A 23,276-nucleotide genomic window follows, 5' to 3' on the forward strand; every position below is an offset into this window, starting at 1 on the left:
CCCACTCCAAGACCCAGACGCTCATTCCCCGCTGCCAGGAGCACCAGCCACAGCTGAGACACACACACCCCTGCCCGGGAGTCATTTTTCAGTGCGGAGCTGCCTCGTCCAAAATCAGGTGCCTGCCAGAGAAGCCAGTGTGTGTCTAGACAGGTAAAAGGCTTCCCACTGTGTTCATCCAGGATACCTTCAAAGGGCCCTAGCAGCCCCCAAGCTCCGTGGGACACACAGCAGCCTCTGCTGCAAACCCTTTTCCCTCGGCCCTCACAGGTGTTACTCTCCAGAACACGCTCCCAGTGCACCCTGCAGGCAAACCCCCATCCCAGTCTGCCCAGGAGTCCCCAGGCTTTCTGCCCACCCTGGCCTCCTCATCAGGATGGTGTGAGCAGAGAATGCCGGACGCCTGTGTGCTCAGGCCTATACCCAGTCCACACTGACACACGTGTGTGCACACACATGTGCTCTGCCTCATGCTTGCCCTACTACCCTATCTTCTGGTAGAGGAGCCCCCCACATGGAAACCTCTCTTCTCCCTTCATGCCCCCTGGAGAAATGAAAGTCAGCTACGATTGCCTAGCGCTCCTGGAGCTGGTGAGCAGGCATCTGAGGACGGTTGTGTCTGGATCACCCTCAGGGCTTGTGGACCTCACTCCAGGACGTGAGCAGGTGGGAGCCCTGACCAGTAAGAGGAGTCTCCAACAGCTACCCTAGAATCCTCAGCTCAGTTTCCAGACCACAAGTAATCACCCCAGGGGGCCATTCCCTGGGCTTCGGAGGGTCTGTGGGGGGAGCAAAAGAAACTGCCCCTGCCTGGAGAGCAAAGCTGCAGGGATGAGGGCAGGACCAGCCCCTGGCTATTCGGGAAGGAGGCAGAAGTAGGCTGGGCCAGCCAGTGGCCTGAAGTCACAGGCTACTTGTGAGGCAAATGTCCCCTCCCCATGGCCCAGGGCTTGGCAAGGGGGTCCCAGGGCCCAGCAGCACTGCCAGCACAGCCCCAGGAAGGGAGGGTGCAGCCCATACACCTCTCCCTCAGCCTGCCTAGGAGCTGCCCTCTCTGCCCAAGGGACTTTTGACCCTCCCAGGGCGCACCAGACACAGAGGTCCCACAAGCCAGTCAGGAGGCCACAGCCACCCTACTGAGAGGCTGCCAGATGGGTGCTCACAGCAGACTCGCAGGAGCCCCACTCGAGCCCTGCTTCAATAGCTGTCGGCCACCCCTCTACTAGAGAGGAGACTGAGCCAGTGTGCTGGGCACCCCGGGACAGTGAGGCCAGTACTGGAACCCTGGCCTCTGTGCCCAGTAGAGCCACCATCTCTCAAGGTATTGCTTATAAAGGCTCCAGTCATCTGACGGCCTCACTCCCTATGGCGGGATGCAGCTGCAGCCCCTCCACAGCCTGTGTGGGAGAGCAAGGGGCACAGAGCTGCTCACCCCGGCACTGACCCCAGCCCTGAATCCTTTCAAAGTATCAAGGGTGTCCTCACCTCCATCTTCCACCGACATCCTTGCCTCCTCCAACAAGCCTCTCCCATCCCATCAGCAGAGCACACTGGGGACAGAGGAGGCCCCAGGACCCTTCCTCTCACCTGGCATCACCTCTTGCCCCTGGCCAGCCTGTCGGCTGGCTCTGCAGGCCACAGTGGGAATGCTCAGCCCCCCACTTCCAGCTGGCAGGAGACCACAAACCCGGAAGTGAGTGGGGGGAGGGAGGTAGCGGGGGAGGCAACAGAGATTGCGCAAGTCCCCCCACCCCATTCAGGCCAGAACATCTGGAGAAGTGGGTTGCTGGCACTGGCTCCAGCTCCTCCTCCTGGCAGGGGCCACACTACCCACCAATGAGTCTCTCTTTCCTCATTTGAAAGGTAGAGATAAAACCTCTCTGGGAGCCTCTGGACTCTCCACGATTTCTACAAGGACCAGGCACCACTTGAGAAATCAGAATATTAGTACAAAATACAAAACGAGGCCAGGCGCGGTGGCTCACGCCTGTAATCCTAGCACTCTGGGAGGCCGAGGCGGGTGGATTGCTTGAGGTCAGGAGTTCGAGACCAGCCTGAGCAAGAGTGAGACCCCATCTCTACTAAAACTAGAAAGAAATTATCTGGCCAACTAAAAAATCTATATAGAAAAAAAATTAGCCGGGCATGGTGGCGCATGCCTGTAGTCCCAGCTACTCGGGAGGCTGAGGCAGTAGAATCGCTTAAGCCCAGGAGGTTGAGGTTGCTGTGAGCTAGGCTGACACCACAGCACTCACTCTAGCCGGGCAACAGAGTGAGACTGTCTCAAAAAAAAAAACCAAAATACAAAACGACACCCACTCTCTCCCTGCTCCCGTCAGGAAGACAAGGGTCCAGTGGGGGCCTCAGTTTCCCTCCTAGATTGTGGGGGAAGGCTGATGGTGCTCTTCCCCCAGGAAGGGAGTCATTGGGTGGGACGGCTGCAGGGGACAAGGAGGAGGGTGGGGTCACATCCAGGCCTGCCTCACAAGCATGGATTTAGGACACATTCCCCCTCACACAGTGCCACACACAGCTGGGTGGCTTCCAGCAGGCAGCTGGCAGCCCCTCCGTCCCCAGGAAGTCCTCGCTGGGGCTCAAGGGGCGGGACAGCTGGGCTCCAGCCTCGGCCAGAGTTCGGTCCCTGAGCTGGTCAGAAAAGGAGAAACAGTTGGAGACCAGGGTCCCACCCCGCTGGCCGTGCCCTAGGACCAGGCGTCACAGTCACCTGTGGGTCCCAGAAACATGGCCCGTGCCTCTGTCCTGCCCAGCACCTAACATCTGACACCGCTAAATGCCCAATTGCTCTTCCAGGCCTTTCAGGTGCCTTTCCAGGGCCAGGGTCACAGAACTCAAAGTCGGCTCAGGACAAATCCCTCAAGGGTTTTACAGGGAAGGGCGGGTCGTGGGAGAGGGATCGCGCCTGCCACAGCGGAGACCCCTCAAGCGCAGAGCGGGGTAGGGGCCGCCACAGACCCCCGCAGGGGCCCCTCCCGCTGAGGCCCCCTCCCCTCCCGAGGGCGGCAGTCTGGCTGGACAGGTTACGGGGCGGTGGGCGGCAGCGCCGGGTCGCGGGGGCGTCGGCGGCGTCGGCACTTGCACCGCCGGGCCGGTGTTCGCGGCCCCCGCGGCCCGAGGCCCGGCCTCAGCCTGTGCGGGCGGCCGCGCCCCGGACACCCGACCCCGCACGCGGGCGGCGGGGATGGGGGCTCCACTCAGACACCGTCCGCCGCTCCCTGCTCCCTTCCTTCCTCCCGCCGGCCCGCGAGGACCACGGCGTCCCCTTCCTCCTGGACTCCCTGGCCCACCCCGTCGTCCAACCGCCGTCTCCACGCAAATGTCCCCGGAGGTCGGGGAGGCAGGTCCCAAGGGCCACCGCGGCCCGCCGAACGCCTGGGCCCGCCCTGCCCCGCAGCACGACACGCCGACGGGCCCGCGCTCCGGGGCCGCCGGGCGCCCGGGGCACCACGTGGGGGCGGAGAGCGGGACACGGGGAGGGGGCTCGCCCGGCCCCCAGCCACCCCCTCCCGGCTCCCGCCGCCAGCGCCCCACGAGCCCCGGCCTTAGTGGAGAACGGGAGGCGGGAGCCGGGACGGAGGCCGCCCCCGCGTGGCCCGCGCGGGCTGCCCGCTCTCCCGGGGCGGAGCCCGCCGCCCGCCCCCCCGGCTTCCGTCTCCTCCGCGCACGCGCCGGCTCCACCCCCGGGCCCGGCGGCGCTTCCTCTTTGCGGGGTCGGCCCCGACCCCTCCGGCCCGGCCGCCGCATGCCGGCGCGCAGGGGGTCCCAGGTGAGTGCGCGCCCCGTGAGCGGCGCGGACCCCCTAGTCCCGCCGCGCCGACGGCGTCAGGGCGGGGATCCGCAGTGGCCCGAGTGCCCGGGGCCGGCCGAGAGCCGAAGTCGGGGCGAGCGCGGGGGCCGCAGCGCCGCGGAGTCTGAGCCCCCGCGAGTGCTGGCAGAGCGGGCCGGGCTGCGGAGACGGTCACGTCAGCGTCCATTCCCGGCCGGCCGGCCCGCGGGCCCGGGTCACCATGAACGTCAGCACTTATGTTAAAAATAATGGGTCTCTCACATGCCAGGAGGACTTGGGTACCGTTAGAGACCCGCCCTTGACTGGCGTCCCCAGAACAGCTACGGATGTGTGGCCAGGTGCCCTCTGGCCTTGTGGTGGCAGGTGGGCTGTGGACAGCCGGCTGGGTCTTGGCAGACCCTCCCAGCCCTTGGCAGACCTGCCTTTGCCCACTTGCTCATTGTTTTCTATCTCGGGCGATGAAGCAGAGGACAGTTGGGGTCCCCCCGGGGGTCATTCCCGAAGCAGGCCAGGCCGATGGTCAGCCCCATGCTCGCCCATCTGTGTGTCAGGCCTTCTGGGCCATTCTGAGGAGTCTGGCACAATGGGAGCCTGGGTGGGCCGGACAGTAAGAGGTGAAACTCACAATCTGGTTCTGAGCCAGGCCGGGCTGAGGTCCTGGAGGTGTTTCTAAATTCCTGGTCAGGGTTGGGTACAAAAGACAGGGCTCCAGAAACCAGCTCAGAAGTTTACTTGGGGCCCACATGATAGGTGGGAATCGGTTTTCCTGTCCCAGGCTCAGGCTCCCCGACCCTGCAGCCCTGGGCCCCCATGCCGTGCGTCTCAGGGCACCTGCCACAGAGTGGCCACCCTGCCACCGGCCGTAGCACATCGACACGTGCCTCTGAGGCTGAGTGTGTCAGGTGTGGCGTTCTGTGTGTGCCTCCTGACAACCCACAAGGTGGTCACCCCCACTTTGCAGATGAAGAAACTGGAGCAGGTGGTCCAATCCAGTCCTTGAGCTCCCTGAGCCTGACCTCTCACCACAAAACTGTCCTCTCCTATTCAGATGCTTCATTTTTTTCTTTCCCATTACAGCCTTCCCGAAGGATGGGGCAAAAGAAACAGCGACTGGCAGAGGCAGAGCAGCTGCAGAGCCCATCAGGTGCAGCCCAGACGCCTGCCCCCCAGGACCCCTGTGTGGGACTGCCCACGACCCTGGGCCCTCAACGCAGCATCTACTTTTCACGCCCAATGGGCCACCTTACCCGACTGGGGTCGGAGTTTTTCGACCAGCCCGCAGTCCCCCTGGCCCGGGCATTCCTGGGACAGGTAATGTGAACATAGCACGTGCTCTCTGGTGAAGTGCTGGTCACCATGCAGGCATCCCTGGGCCCAGCCCGCTCCCCCGGGGCTTACCTCCCTGGCTTGGCCCTCGGGGAACCCTCTTGTCCTCATGTAAGTAGGTACTTTGCTCACCCTGGCCCCTGGATAGCTTCATCTCAGTCATCTGGGAAGAATGTGAAGATTCTTAGTGCCGTTTGCCCAGTGTGAGAGGGCAGACTGTCTGCTTTCCTCACCTCTTCCGTGTTCTATCTGGAATCGGCCTGAGGGCAAGTTACTTGCAAGGACATCCGTGAGTCCCCTGGTATCTTTGCCCACCCTGTCCCATGACATAGTGCCCTGGCTGGGGCCTAAGTAATGACAGTTTTTAAACATGTGGGAACTGTGGCTGTGGCCACCATTGAGCTGCCTGGCACTAGAATCCCCTCGAGATAGCTTCCCTCCGCTGTGGTGGCTCATGGTGCTGTGCTGGCTTCCCAGGGCCCCTATAGCTCAGTGTAGGTCCAGGATCTGGGCTCTGCCAATCAGACTTGGAGTGGGAAGCAGGGGCTACCCCGGGCCCACCCGGGTGGATTCAGCGGTGCAGCCTGTCACCACAGGTGAATGCCCGCACCTCTGCAGAGTCCTGGCCAGATCCATCCGGAGCAGCGTCTGGATGATGTTCCTGGGTGCCAAAGCTTCAGGCCTGGCTTTCTGGTTCTCCTAGAGGTTCTAAGGCCTACCCTTTGTCCTTTCATGAGTCTACTTTTAGGTTAAAATGGCCAAGAAGAGCCAGTTTCTGTGACTAATATAAAAACTGGTGCCAGGAATTAGGGGCTTAAAGGAACAGACCCTAAAATGTGGGTGTGACCTAGTGGAGAAGGGACAAGATTCTGTCCCCATGAGGACCCTTCTGAAAGCACCTTAAATATGGCATTTATGAGATGACAGAATAGCACCTGGGGCAGCAGCATCCCAGGTGGGGTCAAGGGCCCAAGGGATGTGGCAAGGACCCCCATACGTCTGTCTCTATTCGGCATTCTCGGCATGTTGTAGGGTTTCCCGTTCGGCTCCAGTCATGTTCACTGGAGCCCATCAGTGGACAAGACGGCATCCAGCAGAGACGAGGGTGCCTCACCTTGTGTGTCCCTTGATCAGGGAAGACCCACCTTTTCCATAAGCTCCCACTGGATGCCCTCGCAGACTCTGCAGCCAGGCTTGGGTCACACATCCCTAAAAGGGTCATTGTAGTGAGTTGCCTTGACAACCCAGACTGCCTCCTGGTCTGAGAAGGGTGTTGCCTCCCCGAACCCCAGGACCTTCTGCCAGCTAGGAGAAGGTATGCATGCTTGTAATCGGGGTGGGTGGTGGGAGGCAGCCAACATCTGCCACTGGTGGAAATGATATCAGAGTGAAATTCAGATCAGAGAGTCAGGGTGGGAGGCTGAGGCGGGAGGATCGCTTGAGGCTAGGAGTTCAAGACCAGCCTGAGCAAGAGCAAGACCCTATCTCTACACAAATTAGAAAAATTAGCCAGGCATGGTGGCATGTGCCTGTAGTCCCAGCTACTTTGGAGGCTGAGCCAGGAGGATCACTTGAGCCCAGGAATTTGAGGTTGCAGTGAGCTATGATGAGGCCACTGCACTCCAGCCTGGGTGACAGAGCAAGACCTTGTCTCAAGAAAAGCAAGAAAAGAAAATCAGGATGGAAAAGAAAACCAAGAAAAGGGCTGTGGGAATCTCCTCTGCAGAAAGGCAGCTGGGCCCCCAGTGTGCCCCATGCAGAGTGAAGCCACTGGAGGAACATTACCGCTGAGCTCCTGGCGTTTCTCCCCCACTGGAGACGGTCTGCCCTGCCTGTTCACTCCTGTGCTCATGACTTTGGATGCCTGGGGCATTTCTGGGCTTCCAGCACAGGGATTGGCCGCTTCTTTTCCACACCCTGTCTCCTAGGCCTCCCGAACGCTTCCCCGCAAGCTCCGTGCTCTTCCTCCCATCCTCTAGTACTGACCATGGTCTGAGGCACCACAGGGCTTCCTGGGCTGAGGCCGAGTGGCCTGGCATCCCAGTGACCCCTCTGGCCTAAGGATGAAACAGGTACTGGGGATGTGGCTGATCCCCAAGGCTCTGCTGTGAACCTGTGGAGGCCTGGGGCTCTGGGCACTGGAGCCAGACTGCTGGCCGTTCCCAGCACCACGGTGCAGCTTGGGGCACTGTGAGCTGGTCCTGCTGCTCAGAAAGGCTTCAGAGCCGGTGGGTGGGACCCGGTTGTGCCGGTGCTTTGTCGCTGTCTCTGCATCCCAGGTTGGGGGCACTCCACAGGCTCTGGAACGTCCCAGGAGGCCGTGTGGGGACACCCTTGGGGCCTTGTGCCTTTTGTGCCACCTGGTCTCATGCTAAGTGTTTATGGTTCTCCGAAGAGGCCTCTTTGGGAAAGGAGGAAGTAGGGGAATGGAGGGTCCCACTGGGGGGACTGGAAGGTCCACCTGCATGGCGATTCCACAAGTGCTGGTTTCCAGCCCAGCCCCCGCTGGAGCTTGAGGTGGCTGCAACCTGTGGTCAGGGCTCTGCAGCAAGGCCTGCAGTCTGGTGGTCCAGCAGGGCTGGAGGAGATATCTGGTGGCTGGAACGGCAGCTTCCGGGCTCTGAGCAGGAGCAAGAGGCAGGATCATGGAGACGGCGGGGCAAGGTCCTGGCTGGACCTGGGCACCTGCCACATCCTCAGCTGGGAGATGAGGTCCAGGCTGGGGACAGGGTGGGTGGACCCATCCCTTCCTGCCCTGTGCAAAAACTGCCCACAGGTCCTAGTCCGGCGACTCGCCAATGGCACAGAGCTCCGAGGCCGCGTTGTGGAGACCGAGGCCTACCTGGGGCCAGAGGATGAAGCTGCCCACTCAAGGGGTGGCCGGCAGACCCCCCGCAACCGAGGCATGTTCATGAAGCCGGGGACCCTGTACGTGTACATCATCTATGGAATGTACTTCTGCATGAACGTCTCCAGCCGAGGTGAGCAGCGCTGGGGCGCCAGGGCTCGGGGGAGCAGGAGGCTGGCAGAGCCCTCGCAGCTAGCAGCCACGGGACCCCCAGGGGGGCTGGATGGGGTGGGTATTGGAACAAGGGGGTGCCCTTGCCAGGGCACGGTTTGGGAGCTCTGGCTGCACTGCGGGAGCGAGGTTGGTTAGAGGGGCTGGGGGCCCCCACAGGAGAGAGGCCAAGGGGTGGCCCTGAATGCAGAGCACACGGGTTCCAGGAGGCCGCTGCTGGTCCCAGAACTTGGAGTTGGTGTCAAAGATGGCACTGGGGTAGATTCAGCAAGGGCTGGTCATGGGGAAATGGGTGAGGTCAATTTTGGGTGAGTTGGGCTCAGGTAGGAGCTTTGCCAGGTGGCCCATTATGGGGTCTGGATCCGTTGTTCTCAACCAGAGGAGATTCTGCCGCCCCCAGGGGACACTGGGCAATGTCTGGGGACATTTTTGGTCATCACTGCTGAGAGGTGCTACTGGCATCTAGTGGGTGGAGGCCGGGGCTGCTGCTCACACTGTATAACGCAAAGGATAGTTGGCACCAGAGAGTCATCTGGCCCCAAACGTCAGTAGTGGAGAGATGGGGGTCTTGAGCTCATGGTGGAACCCACTTGCCCCTGTGGGTCCAGCTCTGTGGCAGGCTCTGTCCTTGGTGAACACGTGACCCTGTGTTCCCGGTGGTCTGTCTCAGGAGGAAGAGGTCGGGCAGGGCCTGTCTGGCCGACGCTGGCTGGCCAGACCTAGCACGTCTGCTAAGCCTTCGGAGGGTGCTGCCGTCGGTCTGGGTGGGCTCTCCCAGCCTCCTGTGCACGCTGGTGGCTGCTGCAGGCCAAGCTCCTGGTTGCCCGGCACAGATGCTGGGTGGGTGAGCAGATGAGGAGCCCTGGGGCCTGCCTGGGGATCAGCGCTGGGCCCAGGGCCTCCTGCTTCCTGACAGAGTGGCTGCCCCTCCTCAGGGGAGGACTGGCTCCGGGGACTTCCTTCGCTGGCCTCACAGCTGCCGCCAATCACGGGACCAGGGGAAGCCAGGGCGACGAGCTGATGGATGGCACACGCTCCCCAGGGTGCCCTAGCCAGTTCTGGCTTCAGGGGAACAGCCACGTGGGGGCTGCCCCGTGGGTAGAGGTGGAGGCTCCGCCTGGTGGTGCAGCCGGGCAGGGGGGTCCGGACACAGTGAAGTGCAGACCCCTCCCACCAGGGCAGACCCAGAAGGCAGGGAGCGCAGTGTGTGCGGAACAGGGTCCCTGTCCCACGCAGGAAGGCAGCTGGACGTGCCCAGGGAGGCCCCGCTGCCCAGCTCACCTCTCTGCCCACAGGCGATGGGGCTTGTGTCCTGCTGCGGGCGCTGGAGCCCCTGGGGGGCCTAGAGACCATGCGGCAGCTTCGCACCACCCTCCGGAAAGGGACCCCCTGCCGTGCCCTCAAGGACCGTGAGCTCTGCAGTGGTCCCTCCAAGCTGTGCCAGGCCCTGGCCATCGACAAGAGCTTCGACCAGAGAGACCTGGCCCAAGACGAGGCCATGTGGCTGGAGCGTGGCCCCCCGGGGCCCAGGGAGCCAGCTGTGGTGGCAACAGCCCGGGTGGGTGTCGGCTACTCAGGGGAGTGGGCCCAGAAGCCGCTGCGCTTCTACATCCAGGGCAGCCCCTGGGTCAGTGTGGTGGACAGGGCGGCAGAACGGCAGGCACAGGCCTAAGCCAAGGGCCTGCTCAGATAAGGCTTTTTAATTGTTTAAAAACCAAATAAATGCTTTATTTCTAGAAAACAGTTGTGTCTCAGCCAGTGGTCTGTGTTATCTGGGGCCCACTCTGCCTGCAGGGGTGGTGGGGGGCGGGGAGAGAGTGTTAGGGGGGGGTGTGGGTGGTGCCAGGCCAGGCCCAGGTGGATTTTGGGGGAAGAGTCATCAGCAAGTGCACCCCCGCCAAGGGTGGGCCTCCTGCACCCTGGATCACACCTCTGCCAGCCACAGGGTGTGCACAGGTGACAGCCCAGGCCCCTGAGTGCTGGATGGTCAGGACAGGTAAGAGCTTGGCTATGAGCCTGCTGGTGGCTTATGTGGGACCACAGTGAGGGCTGGGCCAAGAAAGGCTCATGGCAAGCCAGGAGGAGGAAGCGTGTGGCGGACAGAGTTGGTGGTGGCAGGGGGTGCCACACAAGCCCTCCCATGTGGACAGCCCTCAGAGGGGCAGGGATGGGCCAGGCAAGTGTTTCTGCACATTCCCTGCGGGGGCAGGGTTGGGACGAGGGTCTCGGAAAGGCACAGCCCACACCTGTGTGGGACGCAGGAGTCCCGGAAGGCTGCCTCCCGCTCCGTGCCACTAAGGCTTGCCGCCAGGACTCGGTAGGAGCACGGCTGCAGACCCAGACCTGAATGCCTGCGGCAGGGAGGACAGCGGGGTTCTGCGGCCTTCAGCCAGGCCCGGGGTGGCCATGCAGCCAAGGCCACGGCCGAGAGGGTTCCCACGCGGCAGGGAGGGGCCCTAGGGTGGGGAGGGGCCGGCGCCAACCCTCACGCCCCAGCAGCCTCTGCGTCCTCTGCCTGGCTCACGTGAGTAGCGCCTGGAAGACAGCGATGACGGGGTCCTCGTGGGTGGTCACCACCAGCACGCTGCGGAACTTGTCGAAGAGCATGAGCAGCTGGGAGCGCCGCGTGTTCTCGTTGTACATGATCTCCTCCAGGTGGTGGCGGCCGCGGAAGTAGTGAAGGAGCCTGGAGGGGAGGGCCCGGCATGAGCACAGCCGGAGGCTGCCCCCAAAGGCCTCTGCCTAACAGCCGCTGGTGGGGATCAGCCCCGTGCTGCCCAGAGGCCTCAGGGGAGCTGGGGTACAGCAGCCAGGGAGGCAGCCCCACGGCCCCCACCAGCAGGGGCAGAAAACCAGCAGGCAGGCCTGAAGTGAGCTCTTCCAACCTGGGCTGCCCGAGCCTGCATCCCGATGTGGGCAGGGGTCTTCAGTGGCTTCCCTCCCGCGCTACCGCAGCAGAGTCCCACCTGGCTCTGGACCCGGGGTCACTGCTCTGGGGGGTTCTGCTGCTGAGGCTGGCACAGAGCAGCCAGGATGCGGGGCAGGCCCGGGCCAGCAGCTCAGAGAGTCGCAGACAGTCTCTCCAGGGCCCAGTATGACCCTTCACTGGGGGTTTAGCCCCAGTCAACCTGACCTCTCCTGGAAAACCCCACGCACCTATAGTGCCCCCCACGTCCGGGTGAGGGTGACAGAGACCATCCGGCCCCATCACCTATGATGTGGGGGTCCTAGACCCACCCGGGCGAAGAGTCCTGGGGAAATCACTACCACGTCCCCTGTGGGTGAGAACGTGCTGCTGCCCCTCAACAAGTTAAGACACATCTCAGCAGCACAGGGAGACTCGCAGGGACAGGCCCACCGGGCCCCAGGCCAAGGCACTCCCCGAGCCTGGGCGGTGGCACCTGCCCTGCACACAGGCACCAGGTAGAGACACCACCTCAACCAGGGAGCACCACTCGCTGTCAGCGGATTTAAATTTGGGATCATGCTGGGTACGTCCCTATCTACTCTCCATCCCGACCCTGCAGCTGGCCCTAGCCGCACTCGTCATCCTGCCCCACCTGGCAAACATTCGGAGGTCCTCAGGGTTCTGGGCCGCAGGCACACTGAGGATGGCTGCCCGCTCGTGCTCCGACAGGCTGGCCAGCAGGTTCTCTGTCATCCTCTTGTTCAGCGGCGAGTCCCCGCTGGGGAGCAGCTCTGCGCTGGAGTTGTCCATGCTGGGGCTGGTGAGGGTCATGTCATCACTGCTGGCTGTGGGCGGGTGTGGGTCAGGGTGGCAGCAGCACCCAGGTGGAATTCCAGGATGCCCAGGGGGAGCAGCAAGGGCAGAGCCAGCAGCCGGACCCCCAGGGACACCCCCAACTGCCACGACGCCCCGCCTGGTGCCCCAGCTGCACCATCCGTCCCGCTAGGCACCCACTGCCACCCCACACCGTGGGCGTGACAGGTGACAGCCCTCTCGTGTGGTTGACCTGACAAGGAGCCTCCCCCACGCAGGCAGCCTTGAGAGCCCCGACCAGAGGCGTGACAGGCACCCCCATGCCCCAAGGCAGGTCTGGGCGTCCTGCCCTCACCCCACGCGGAGGACAAGGGCCCCGGGCGGGCAGGGTCCTCACATGAAGCCTGAGGCCTGAGGCCGGTTCCCAGCTGGAGAAGGACTTTCAAAGCCTTCCAGCCCTTTCCTTACCCAAGCCTGGGCACTGGGGACGTGGCAGTGGCTGCCTCTGGAGGCACACCGTGGCCACAACAGCTCTTCCAAGAAGCGACTGTGACAGGCCCTGTCTCCTCAGGGCCCTCGGGCACAGAGGTTTCAGCTGTGCTGGTGACGGCGTGAAATCCTGCTCTGATCCCAGGCTGGGTGGGAGATTCCAGCAGTCGCCTGGGGGCTGGGCTGCCCCTGCTGGAAAGCCCAGAGGCAGAGCCTGCTCCTCACGGTCATGGTGGTGCAGGGAGACGGGGGTAGGGGTCTCCTCAGGGGACACGGCGGGTGGGTGTGCACGCGTGTGTGCACAGCCGTGTGAAGCCCCTCGCCCCCAGCAGCACCCATGCGGGGCATCCTAGCTGCCACCCCCAACTGTCTCCCGCCACTGCCAGATAAATGCCCTGGGGCGCCTACTTGGGGAGCCAAAGCTGAGCGCGTTGGGGGTGCTGAGGCTGCGGCCTCCGACCCGGGCGGTGAAGGGGACGTCGTCCTCTCGCAGGCGGGGCTCCTCCTCGCTGGGTGAGGCCATTAGGCAGACGTAGGTGTGCAGCTGGATGAGGAGCCGGTGCTGCAGCATCCACACCACCATCTGGATGAGCTGGGTCTATGGCGGACGGCAGGTGAGGCCTGGGGGATCAGGGAGCCACGGCCCCAGACGCAGCCCAGCATGCTCCCCGGTGCCAACGCCGGGGCAGGGGGCCTCCCCTCGGAACAAGAGCCCCAGCTGCTGGCCAGCTCTACCAGGCCCGGTCACCCCACAGGGAAGGGAGTGGGGCCAGGAGAGCACCTGCCTCACAGCACACACCTGGGCTGCCCCGCGTCTGGCTGAGCAGCGGGACCTGCCACGTGGAGGCTCCTGCACCCCCTTCTCTGAGCCAACTGCCCCCGCTGTACTGCTGGATCTGCCCCCACTCTGCCTCCCTGGCTGGCAGCCCACACAGGCCGGCAGCTGCCCCTCTGCTGGGCGAGCCAGACGTTGTTCAGAAAGAGGCTGAGGACAGATGCCCTGCGAGCAAAAAGCCTTCTCCTTGGGTCCACCTGAGAGTACACCCTGCGCACACTGGTGGTTCCAGAAGGAAGCTGGGGACAGGGAGCCTCTATGTGCCTGAGGGTGGGCAGGAAGGGCCAGCACCTGACCCAGAGCAGTGCAGGGCAGAGCCCAGCACCCCCCAGACACGGATGTGGAGCTCAGACGAGGTCCTCAGACGTGCACGCCTGCTGCTCTGCTTGGGAGGGTGCACAAGGAGCTGCCAGCTCAGGGCCACCTCCAGGGCCATGGAGGACACGCCACAGGCATGTATGATGTGCTCGAAAGCCAACAAAATTCTAAAGGACTGCAAGGTCTCTAGACTTAACACGAAAGTAAGAAATAAAACAAAGGGGCATCACAGCACTGGAGAGCCCGTCCCTCGGCCTGGGCAGAACCGAGTCTGGCTCCATCGGGCCCCCTGACGAGGCCTGGGGCAGCCGCCCAGTCACGGCCTGGAAAATCCACCCCATTATCTCGTCCCCTGGGAAGTTCCTGGTGGGATGGGGGCACTGGCAGCCCCTCCCTGAGCACTGCCCCGGGAGGAAGGGAGGGAGGGGCAGAGGCAAAGTGTGTCTTTTATGCAGCTGGCACAACCTGGCACAGTTCCTGGAAACCAAAGGCTCCATGAAAGGCTGCATTCAGCCCTGTCACGCTCGGCATCTAAAGGAGCTGAAAAACCAGGATCTTATTCTCATTCACAATTTGGGAAAGGAAAGAAAGGGTTTGATTTTAAGGACTGGTTTTGCCCAACAGATCCGGCACTTATTAACACAAATGCTTCACTTCCGCAGACAGAGCACTGAGGTGTCCCCATACCTGTCCTACAGCCCTGCCCTGGGTCCCCGCCCTGAGCTCCGGGAGCTCAGCCGACGGGAGGGGCAAATCCCCCTTGGCTTCTGTGACGCCCTGGCACGAGGCGGTGAAAAGTGACACCCTACGGCCCATGGGGGAAGCCACAGACTAGACTCAGGAGTTCCTCCCACACACCGGTGGGGGCCCTCCCCTCCTGCCACACCTGGCCCCGTACCTGCCGGCCCCTCCCTGACCCAGGCCCCCTAGGCGGCACCGTCCCAGGCCAGTCCTCTCCAGGCCCTCCTGGATGAGGAGACTCTAGGGGCCAGGGACCCCGGACCCACAGCCCCTGCGGGCAGCTGAACCGCAGCAGGGGAAGGGGCGGAAGCAAAACCCTCTTGGAGGGCCAGGCCCCGGGGGAACACAGCTGCTGCGTCTCCTCCCCCGTGGGAAATCCCCAGGCTCGGAACGGGCAAGCGCAGCTCTGCTGGCCCAGGGAAGGCCAGCACTCGCCAAGCCTAACCCTAAGAACCCCCCACCACAACCAGGGTGGGCTCCACAGGGAGGAAACGACTGCCCAAGTGTCCACAGGTGGCCTGGCAGCCGGCTTCTGGGGTGCCCTGGGCAGGGTGGGCAGCATCTGCACAAGTCTCCAAACACCAAGATGAAGGGGCGGCAGGGCTGGGGGCTCGCAGGTGGGACCCGCAGCCAGGTGGGAAGTGCCCCGTCTGCCCCACCAGGCTCCCGGAGCTCCTGGTACTCACCTCCTGCACAGGGGGCGCCAGGGGGTTCCTGAACTCTGATAAGGAGACAGGCAAGGAGAACTTGGCGAGGACGGATGGCAGGTCGTGAGAGGGGAACTGGCGGGAGAACTGCTCGGCCAGCGGGGAGTACCTGAGGGCAGGCGGGTGTGGTGTGAGCTCAGCAACCCCCACCGCGTTCTGGCCACCAGCCCTCAGCAGGGAAACACGCACGGGAGCGGAACAGGGCTGAGGAGGCACAGCGGAGCCCTGCAGGCCTCTGTGCGGCCGAGGGGCTGCAGAAGGAATGAGCACAGGTCACCCCAGCACCCGCGCACCCTCAGGGCAGGTTAGCAGAGCTGCGGGAGGAGGTGGCCCTGATCCGGAGGCCACGCAGCACCGAACCAGACCACAACAGTGACCTGGAGGCCAGGTGTGAGGCTGCAGTGAGTCTGGCCGGGACTTCCGCAGCCTCTGGAGCCTGGCTGACCTGGGACCAGCATGCAGAGGCCCCGCCGGCCTCAGCCCTTCCCACTCAGGCCTCCGGGCTCCGGCAGCCGGCAATACTCACAGACACACTCCGGCATTGGGAGACAGCATGTAGACATTGTTCTCACACAGGGGGTAGACAATGATGGCCTTGCCCCAGTACACCAGGTGGGCCGCCAGCTGGAAAACCTGTGGGCAGAGCGGAAGCAGGGAGGCTGCAGGTAGCGCCTAGCCTGGTGGCCACAGCCCACCTGCCCTGGAGAAGCCGGCCCCCGGCTCACACAGCACAGACTTTGCGGCCATGGCCCCTGCGGACTCCTTCCCTGCCAGCATCTTCGCCACCTCTCAGGGTGCTGGGCACGGACAGCACACAGCGCCTTTGTGCTCAGAGCAACGGGCTCTTGATCGCTACTCCCTGTGCTGTCTTGGCTCCCACTGAGGAATGCTGATCTTAGACCCGGGCCGCAAGCCCCCAAGCATGGGAACGTCTGGGGTGCTGGGGACACAGGGTCAGCCTGGCTGGGCAGGGGGCTTGGCTGGATGTCCGGGCAGAGATACAGCCCTCCCACACCCACCAGGACCCCGGGACCCCTGAGTGGATGTCGGGTCCCTCGGTGTGCTACCCCTGCACACCCAGAGCCCCAGACTCATCTGTGTGCCCCACTCCCCTGAAGAACATCCCCTCCCCTGTTCTCCCGGACCCTCAGACATCAGCAGACACAGACACACTCGGACGCCCAAACTCCCTTCCAGGGGAAACCTCGAGGCATCCCAGCTCCGTGAGGGAGGCGGGGCCTGAGAGCACACACCGCAGCTCTTCATGGACAGGCGTGTAAAAGCCCCAGCAGCCAGGTGACACTGCATCCTCTCTGCAGGCAGCCCTCCGAGGGGGTGAGTCGCTCCCTGCCTGGACGCAGGGCCTGCCATGCCGCTGGGGGTGCGCCTGCCTCATCTCAGAACACAAGACCTCCGGTGGCACCGCCAACCCCAGCACGGCTGAGTCCAGCTCCACTGCCGCCCTCCTCCCTCACCCCAGCGCCACTGGCGTTCCCTCTGAAGCAGACGGCACCCCCTTTTCTCTGTCCCTGCCCCCACCCAGCCTGGCGGTCTCCACCTCTCACCTCTCCCTGCATCGGCCCTCCCGGTCCCTCTGCCCCTCCAAGACACTCTCCAAGGCAGCCAGAGTGCTGTTCTGGAAGCCAGAAGCCCACGATCAGTATCACAGAGCCAGAACCACAGCGCCGGCAGCGCCATGCTCCCTCTGGAGGCTCCCGCGGAGAATCGTCCTGCCTCTTCTTCAGCGGCTGGTGTCCCCTGGCTTGTGGGACATCACCCCCACCTCTGCATCCCTCTTGTAAGGGCCCCGCCAGGATAATCCTCCCGTCTTAAGATCCTTAACCGAATAACATCTCCAAAGTCCCAAAAGAGGTCACATTCACAGGTTCTAGGGATGTGGATGTGGATGTCTGTGGGGGCCATTATTTGCCCAATAAAAGTGATGTACAGGCATGGTCCTAATTTTGTTACTTAAAAACAACACATCTGCAGGCCGGGCGCAGTGGCTCACGCCTGTAATCCTAGCACCCTGGGAGGCCGAGGCAGGCGGATGGTTTGAGCTCAGGAGTTCGAGACCAGCCTGAGCAAGAGTGAGACCCCGTCTCTACTAAAAATAGAAAGAAATTATCTGGCCAACTAAAATATATATATACAAAAAATTAGCCGGGCATGGTGGCACATGCCTGTAGTCTCAGCTACTCAGGAGGCTGAGGCAGTAGGATCGTTTAAGCCCAGGAGTTTGAGGTTGCTGTGAGCTAGGCTGATGCCACGGCACTCACTCTAGCCCGGGCAACAAAGCGAGACTCTGTCTCAAAAATAAATAAAAATTAAAATAAAAAAAAAAACAATACATCTGTATATATAAATTAAAATCTTAGAGGGATCCACAGGGCTTACCTCTGGGATGTGGGATTGTGGAAACTTTCTCTTGTTGTGTCTACAGTTTGTATAATATTAGAATTTTTCTTCCAAACAGATTTATTAAGCATAATAGGCCTTCTCTTCCCGGTTCTTCCCGGAGTCGGGAAAAGCTGGGTTGAGAGGGCAAAAAAAAAAAAAAAAAAAGCGTAATAAAATTCTATATACAAAGTGACCTGGACCTGCTGCTTCAAAACATGATCCTTTCTTACTAATACCTTGATAACACTCCGTAGAGTGTTAAGAAGCAACTTACTCTAAAATAAATAGAAAAGTGCCCAACGTCCATTAAATGAATAGCGTAACTGCTGGGACTTCAGTAGTTCTGAAAGACAATTAACCCAGGCAGGACCGAGTCCCTGTGAGAGGCTACGAGAGAACTGACAGGGATGTCAGCTGAGAGGCCATTGTGTGCACTGCACAACATGATGCCATCACGTTTCTGGACTGTCTGACCCTGGGCACACCCCAGGTATCAGTGGGGTCAGAGCCAGCTTAGCCACTTGCTGGGCTGGACCAGACACCACTCCAGCATGTCCATCTGACAGGTCCCACGGCAGCCCAGACGGCGTCCTTGTACCAGAGTGCACGGACTCTTCACGTGTCTCCCAAGTGTGCTCCAAGTTGCCTCCATCCCACCCACTACCCTCCTTGGCCCGGAACCCAGGTGCACGGCGCATCCTTCCAGTATTTGGATTTTTATAAGAAGAATATATTAACTTTATCATGACAAAAAAAATGTACTTGTAGATTCTCTCTGTACCGAAATAAACATGAGGGATTTTAAGTCATCTGGTGAAATTCACACCAGAGGCAGATGCTCCGCATGGGGCCAGTGCTTCCCAAAAGGCCAGCTGCAGCCAAGAGCAGTGTGGGAGGCTGGCAAAGCGACCCACCCAGGCTCGGCCCCGGGGGGCTTCCACAGAGCCACAGCAGCAGCAAATCCTGGCTGATGTGCACCAGACGCAGGGGTGGGGGTGCGGAAGGAAACAGCAAACAGCCTTCCTCCACCCAGGCAAGGCCAAGGCAGGGAAGTGGACGGGACATCAAAGGGACATCAAAGCCTCGTCCAAGGAGACCCTGACACCAAAGGGAGGGACACAGCATCCAGCAAGGACTCCCCATCGGATGGCCCCAGTGGCCAGTGAGTGGCCAGCTCCTCTCAAAGTTTAACGAAGGACCTGCAAACACTCACAGGTCTCCGCCAAGTGGCAAGTGCTCACGGGGACACAGGAGCACTGAAGCCCTCACTCTGCAGGTACACACGGGATGACAAGTTCATTTAAAACTCTGTGTCTCTCTGTCCGCACCTGCTTGTGGTGAGAATACAAAGCCAGAATCTGCCACGTGCTCTCACAGAGGACGCATGAAGGGTCCTGAGGTGCAGAGGAGGGAGAGACTTACTCAGAAGGAAGAATCTAAAAAGGCTGCTTTGGGGAAAAACGGCCTGCGACTCAGGCCCTGTTGGATGAGCTCCCTAATGTGCTTCCCAGGCCCAACAGAGCCCCGAGCCCGGCCCTGAGCCAGAGGGATCCAGGTGGGCCTGCCTCACGCCTGTGCTCCTCTTCCTCAGCCGCCCGAGAAAGAGGCCTCGGCCTCTCGACCCTTCCAGGAAGCTCGGGCTTTCGCCGCCAGGCCTCTGCCGCCGCCTGGTGGCCGCGGGGTGCACACCGCCACCAGACGGGGGTCTCGCCACCCACAGCATCACCTGGCTCGGCCTCAGGCTGTCATCCGGACGGCGCCACGGCCCTGGGCAGCCCCCCAACACTAGATCCGCAGCCTGTCGCTGGGGGCCACCCCGTCTTCGGCCCCCTCTGCTTCCAACTTCTCCCCATGCTTCTCCTCACACCCAGCCCAGGCTCCAGCCAGACCCACGGACAGGGCAGAAAGCGCAGCCTCTGCACAGACAGCCCACGGCACGCGGCACGCAGGGAGGTGGCATCCTGCACAAAGAGCCCAGGCCAGCTCGCGTGCACAGCTAGGTCCCTGCTCTGCATGCGGGCAGGCCCCCGTCTGAGCTTCCCGCCCTCACTTCCCACACGCTGGCTCACGTGCTGCCGAAAGGCTCTCATGAGCCGGCCCGGCACCCTGCGTGCTCCTGCCGGCACACCCCGGCCCCGGAGCCCCGTTCTCCAGCGCTGGGAGCACCTCACTCTTCCTCACAGCCTCGCTCACCTCCTCTCGAGACGGAAGAGGAAGCCAGACTCGCGACTATCGGTAACGCACAGAGCCAGCCCCAGACCCAGGTCTGACGGATGCCTGAGTCTCCAGCCACCCCAGGAACCACCCCGACCCCAGGCAAGTGGCACGGCAGCTCCCAGCTGGACAGAAGCCCCGGGAACGCAGTACAGCGGGGGGCCTGCCCTCCGGACACCCCAGTGCCTCCCACGTCCTCTGGATGCACTCAGGGCCCCTCCCTCCCGCCCATCCAGGCCCCCAGGGCCACACCTGCAGCAAGGCCAGGTCGGCATCCTGGGCCAGCTGCTGCAGGTTCTTCACAGCGGACGTGGTCTTGATCACGCGCACCAGGGCCGGGGAGCAGTCAACGGGGAGCTCGCCCAGCAAGGTCTTCTCATCACTGAGCAGCAGCAAGGCGTGGTAAGGGCTGCAAAACAGTCCCCTGTCAGGGCCCCCGGCCCCCAAAGGTGCAGCTGGAGCCCTGAACTGCAGAGAGAAGAGGCCACGGCAGGCACCAGAGAGAAGGGCAGCAGTGTGTCCAGGGGCCTTCGCAACATCTGCGAGGGTGACTGTCATCTTCCGGAAACACAAATGAGAGAAACCTGGGGAAGGCGTCAAGACCCGATGGCACATCCCAGCTCTGGGACTGCCCAACAAACGTTTGCTGACTGAGGAAATGAATCAGTGTTTCCTAAGGAAATAGTCTCAAATATGGGAAAAGCAAACCCCTTTCACAAATGATGAACAGAACTACTTAAAAATATGCTTAGCAAGGAAGACTGGGCGGGAAAGACATCAGACCTGGTGCATGGACAGGGGGAGGTGAGGGTGGGAGGAGGGTTTGGAAGAGCTCTGCTTTCTGTCATTTCCAAATTTTCAAGAATATGCCCAGATACCTTTTTCCAATTAAAAAATATTCAAGGGCAGGGTGAGATGGCTCCGCCTATAATCCTAGCACTCTGGGAGGCAGGAGGATCGGTTGAGGCCAGGAGTTCACAACCAACCTGAGCAACACAGCGAGACCTCATCTCTACAAAAAATAGAAAAATTAGCTGGGTGTAGTGTTGTGCACCTGTAGTCCCAGCTAGTCAGGAGGCTGAGGCAGGACGATCACTTGAGCCCAGGAGTTTGGGGCTGCAGTGAGCTATGATGACACCACTGCACCCTAGCCTGGGTGACAGAGTGAGACCCTATATAGAAAGAATAAAGTATATTCAAGGAAACAGGGCACTTGACGGGGTGGGGGTGGGGAGTCAGATCGGGCTCAGCTCTTTCCTTGCAGGAAATCAATTACATTAGGAAACAGTTCTGATTCAAATGCAGAAGATGCAGTGAGCAACACCATGAAGACAAAATCCTTCCGGCTTCTCCCCAGGATGCTCAGCCCCACAGACCCGCCCAGGCTGCCCTGTTCCCCGAGGCAAGGGCCTGGGCAGGGAGCCCCACTCACCCAGTGGTGCCGGGAGGGCCCAGGGAAACCTGGGATTGGTCACTTCTGGTCAGAGCTGGATATAAAACCATGTGCTTTAACATCTATAAACAGCAGAGCCCTACTTGCCAACTTCTGTAGTAGGAAGAGGAAAAGAGAATTTCTGGAGCAAAGTAAGTGGTCAAGTCTCAGGCGGAAGCTAGAGGGAAGGGCCCCGGCAGGCAATGTGCGTGGCACGGGCTGGGCACTCACCGGATGGCCTTCAGGCTCCGCTCAATGGCCTCAGGGGGAATCAGGCTCGAAGCCGCATAGTGGATCTTGTGGGGCAGGCAGAAGCTCACTTCCAGCCAGCTGTTGATGTGGAGCCGCACCACGCCAGACGTGCACAGGCTGCAGGGGGCGGACACCGTTACCGGGGCAACATCCACCCGGGCACAACAGACACTCTCTCAACACCCTGCTCAAGGTGTGCTGATTCCCACGCACACGGCTCCTGCTGGCGGGAGGAAACTGCAAGTGAAGACCTCATGGGCAAGACAGCATCTTCTCAGACCTCAGTACGTTTAGGAAAACGCATTAGGAATACACACACAAAAACTGTACTTCTGGCTAGCCCTGGAATGTGTGGTCCGACCCTGCTTCACGAGAAGCCCCTCCCTCTGTCCTGGAGGACAAACGCAGGAGAGGCATCCTAATCCAGCCCTGCCTGCCTGGCCCCCGGCAGACGCCAGCACCCACAGTGCATCCTGCGAGTGGGGGGCCTGCCCTGCACCCCTGATGAAGGCCCAGGCACAGGTGGGCAGCCAGGCAGGGCAGTGCCTGTCTCTAAAGAGGAGACGTGGGGGGGCGGGGTGCTAAGCCCTCCAGAACATTCCAGCGGTGGGAAGCACACAGCACCCTGCACCCTGAAGATGCCAGCAGCACCCCAGGAGCAACGTGTCCACACAAGCCAACCGTCCCACCCAGCCCCGCCACCGCACCACCATGGCAAACGTTTCGCTCCACATTCTCTGGGTAATAGCAATTTGGTTCTTTCAGGCCCCAAACCTTGCTCCGGCCAAGCATGGCGACACCATCCCTGACTCCTTGTGCTATTATATCCCACAACAAACCGTTGGCAAATCCTGTCTGCTCCACCTGCATGGACGTCCAGAATCCAGACCTTTCCACACCACCCAGCCCAGGCTGCCCACAGCACTGGCCCCTGACCACCCCTCCATGGCTCCCACCCGGGAGGCCCAGCCAAGGCCCTGCAACACGACATTTCTCCAGCCTTATTTCCTACATCCAGCACCACTCGGGTGCAGCTGCTCCCAGGACCCTGGGGCTGGCCCTCAGCCACGAGCTTTCTCACCAGACACCCAGGGCTCCTTCTATCTTTTTTTTTTTTTTTTGAGACAGTCTCACTCTGTCACCCAGGCTAGAGTGCCGTGGCATCACCATAGCTCACTGCAACTCAGACTCCTGAGCTCAAGCAATCTTCCTGCTTCAGCCTTCCGAGCAGCTGGGACTATAGGCATGCGCCACCACTCCCGGCTAACTTTTTCTATTTTTAGTAGAAATGGTGTCTTGCTCTTGCTGAGGCTGGTCTTGAACTCCTGACCTCAAGCAATCCTCCACCTCAGCCCCCCAGAGCGCTGGGATTACACACGTGAGCCACGGCACCCGGCCTCCTTCTATCCTTCAGTCTCAACTCAAGTGTCGCATTGGCAGTGAAGCATCCCCTGACCCCAGCCCCACTTGCATGCTGACCCCTCACCCTGCACACACTTGTCCTGCGCACTTGACCACAGGATGCTACTTGTTCTGGTCTCCCCGACCAGAACTTGCTCACAGGGAGGGGCCTCTGGCTTTTGCTCCCTGCTCACTGCACATGGGGTGGAGTGCTGGGCACGTGGCAGGCACAGAGAAGCAGCTTGTGAATGGAAGAAAGAAAGGGGCCAGGAACACCCCGCCCTCTCTGGGGGCACTGCCATTCCCAGAAAGCCCCCGCCCTGAGAACAGGCTCCACAGCGGTGTGTGGGCCGGTGTCATTCCCTGGGGGAACCACACAGAGGGAGGAAGAGGTTGTTTCCAGGAGGAGCATCCGAAACTCCCTGATGGAGAAGCCAGCCCCCACCACCCTACCCGGCCCCACAGCTCAGCCACACCGTCCCTCACTAAGTGCCAACAGCAACTGCTCCAGCAAAGCCTCTGTGGCCGGTCCTCACTGTGTCCCCCACGGCTCCAGGCTCCAGGTGGTGAGATCTCTACCCACTGTGTCAAGGCCTGGCCTCTGCTCCGAGCCAGC

General features: G+C 61.5%; 2 protein-coding genes across 6 annotated transcripts in view; one reads left to right on the forward strand and one right to left on the reverse strand.

Moving 5' to 3' along the window:
- Positions 1–3,688: 3,688 nt before the first annotated feature.
- On the forward strand, positions 3,689–9,891 carry MPG (N-methylpurine DNA glycosylase). Its single transcript, XM_045540978.1, has 4 exons — positions 3,689–3,784; positions 4,883–5,116; positions 7,908–8,112; positions 9,446–9,891. Exons 1-4 carry the CDS (start codon positions 3,761–3,763, stop codon positions 9,820–9,822), a joined length of 840 nt encoding a protein of 279 aa, XP_045396934.1. The 5' UTR covers positions 3,689–3,760; the 3' UTR covers positions 9,823–9,891.
- Positions 9,853–23,276, reverse strand: part of NPRL3 (NPR3 like, GATOR1 complex subunit) — a 41,132-nt gene continuing 27,708 nt past the window's right edge. For 4 of the 5 annotated variants that reach the window (XM_045540956.1, XM_045540958.1, XM_045540955.1 and 1 more), the window contains 8 exons: positions 21,239–21,376; positions 19,828–19,984; positions 15,488–15,594; positions 14,941–15,070; positions 12,769–12,958; positions 11,711–11,903; positions 10,675–10,836; positions 9,853–10,501 (listed from right to left, as the gene is read on the reverse strand). In XM_045540956.1, coding sequence (XP_045396912.1) covers positions 10,216–10,501; positions 10,675–10,836; positions 11,711–11,903; positions 12,769–12,958; positions 14,941–15,070; positions 15,488–15,594; positions 19,828–19,984; positions 21,239–21,376 — 1,363 coding nt within the window. In that variant the 3' untranslated portion in view covers positions 9,853–10,215. Of the gene's footprint in view, positions 10,837–11,710; positions 11,904–12,768; positions 12,959–14,940; positions 15,071–15,487; positions 15,595–19,827; positions 19,985–21,238; positions 21,377–23,276 lie in introns of all 5 variants that reach the window. The other variant, XM_045540960.1, reaches the window with a different exon arrangement.

The sequence above is a fragment of the Lemur catta genome, chromosome 2, assembly GCF_020740605.2.
Source record: "Lemur catta isolate mLemCat1 chromosome 2, mLemCat1.pri, whole genome shotgun sequence".
NCBI lineage: Eukaryota > Metazoa > Chordata > Mammalia > Primates > Lemuridae > Lemur > Lemur catta.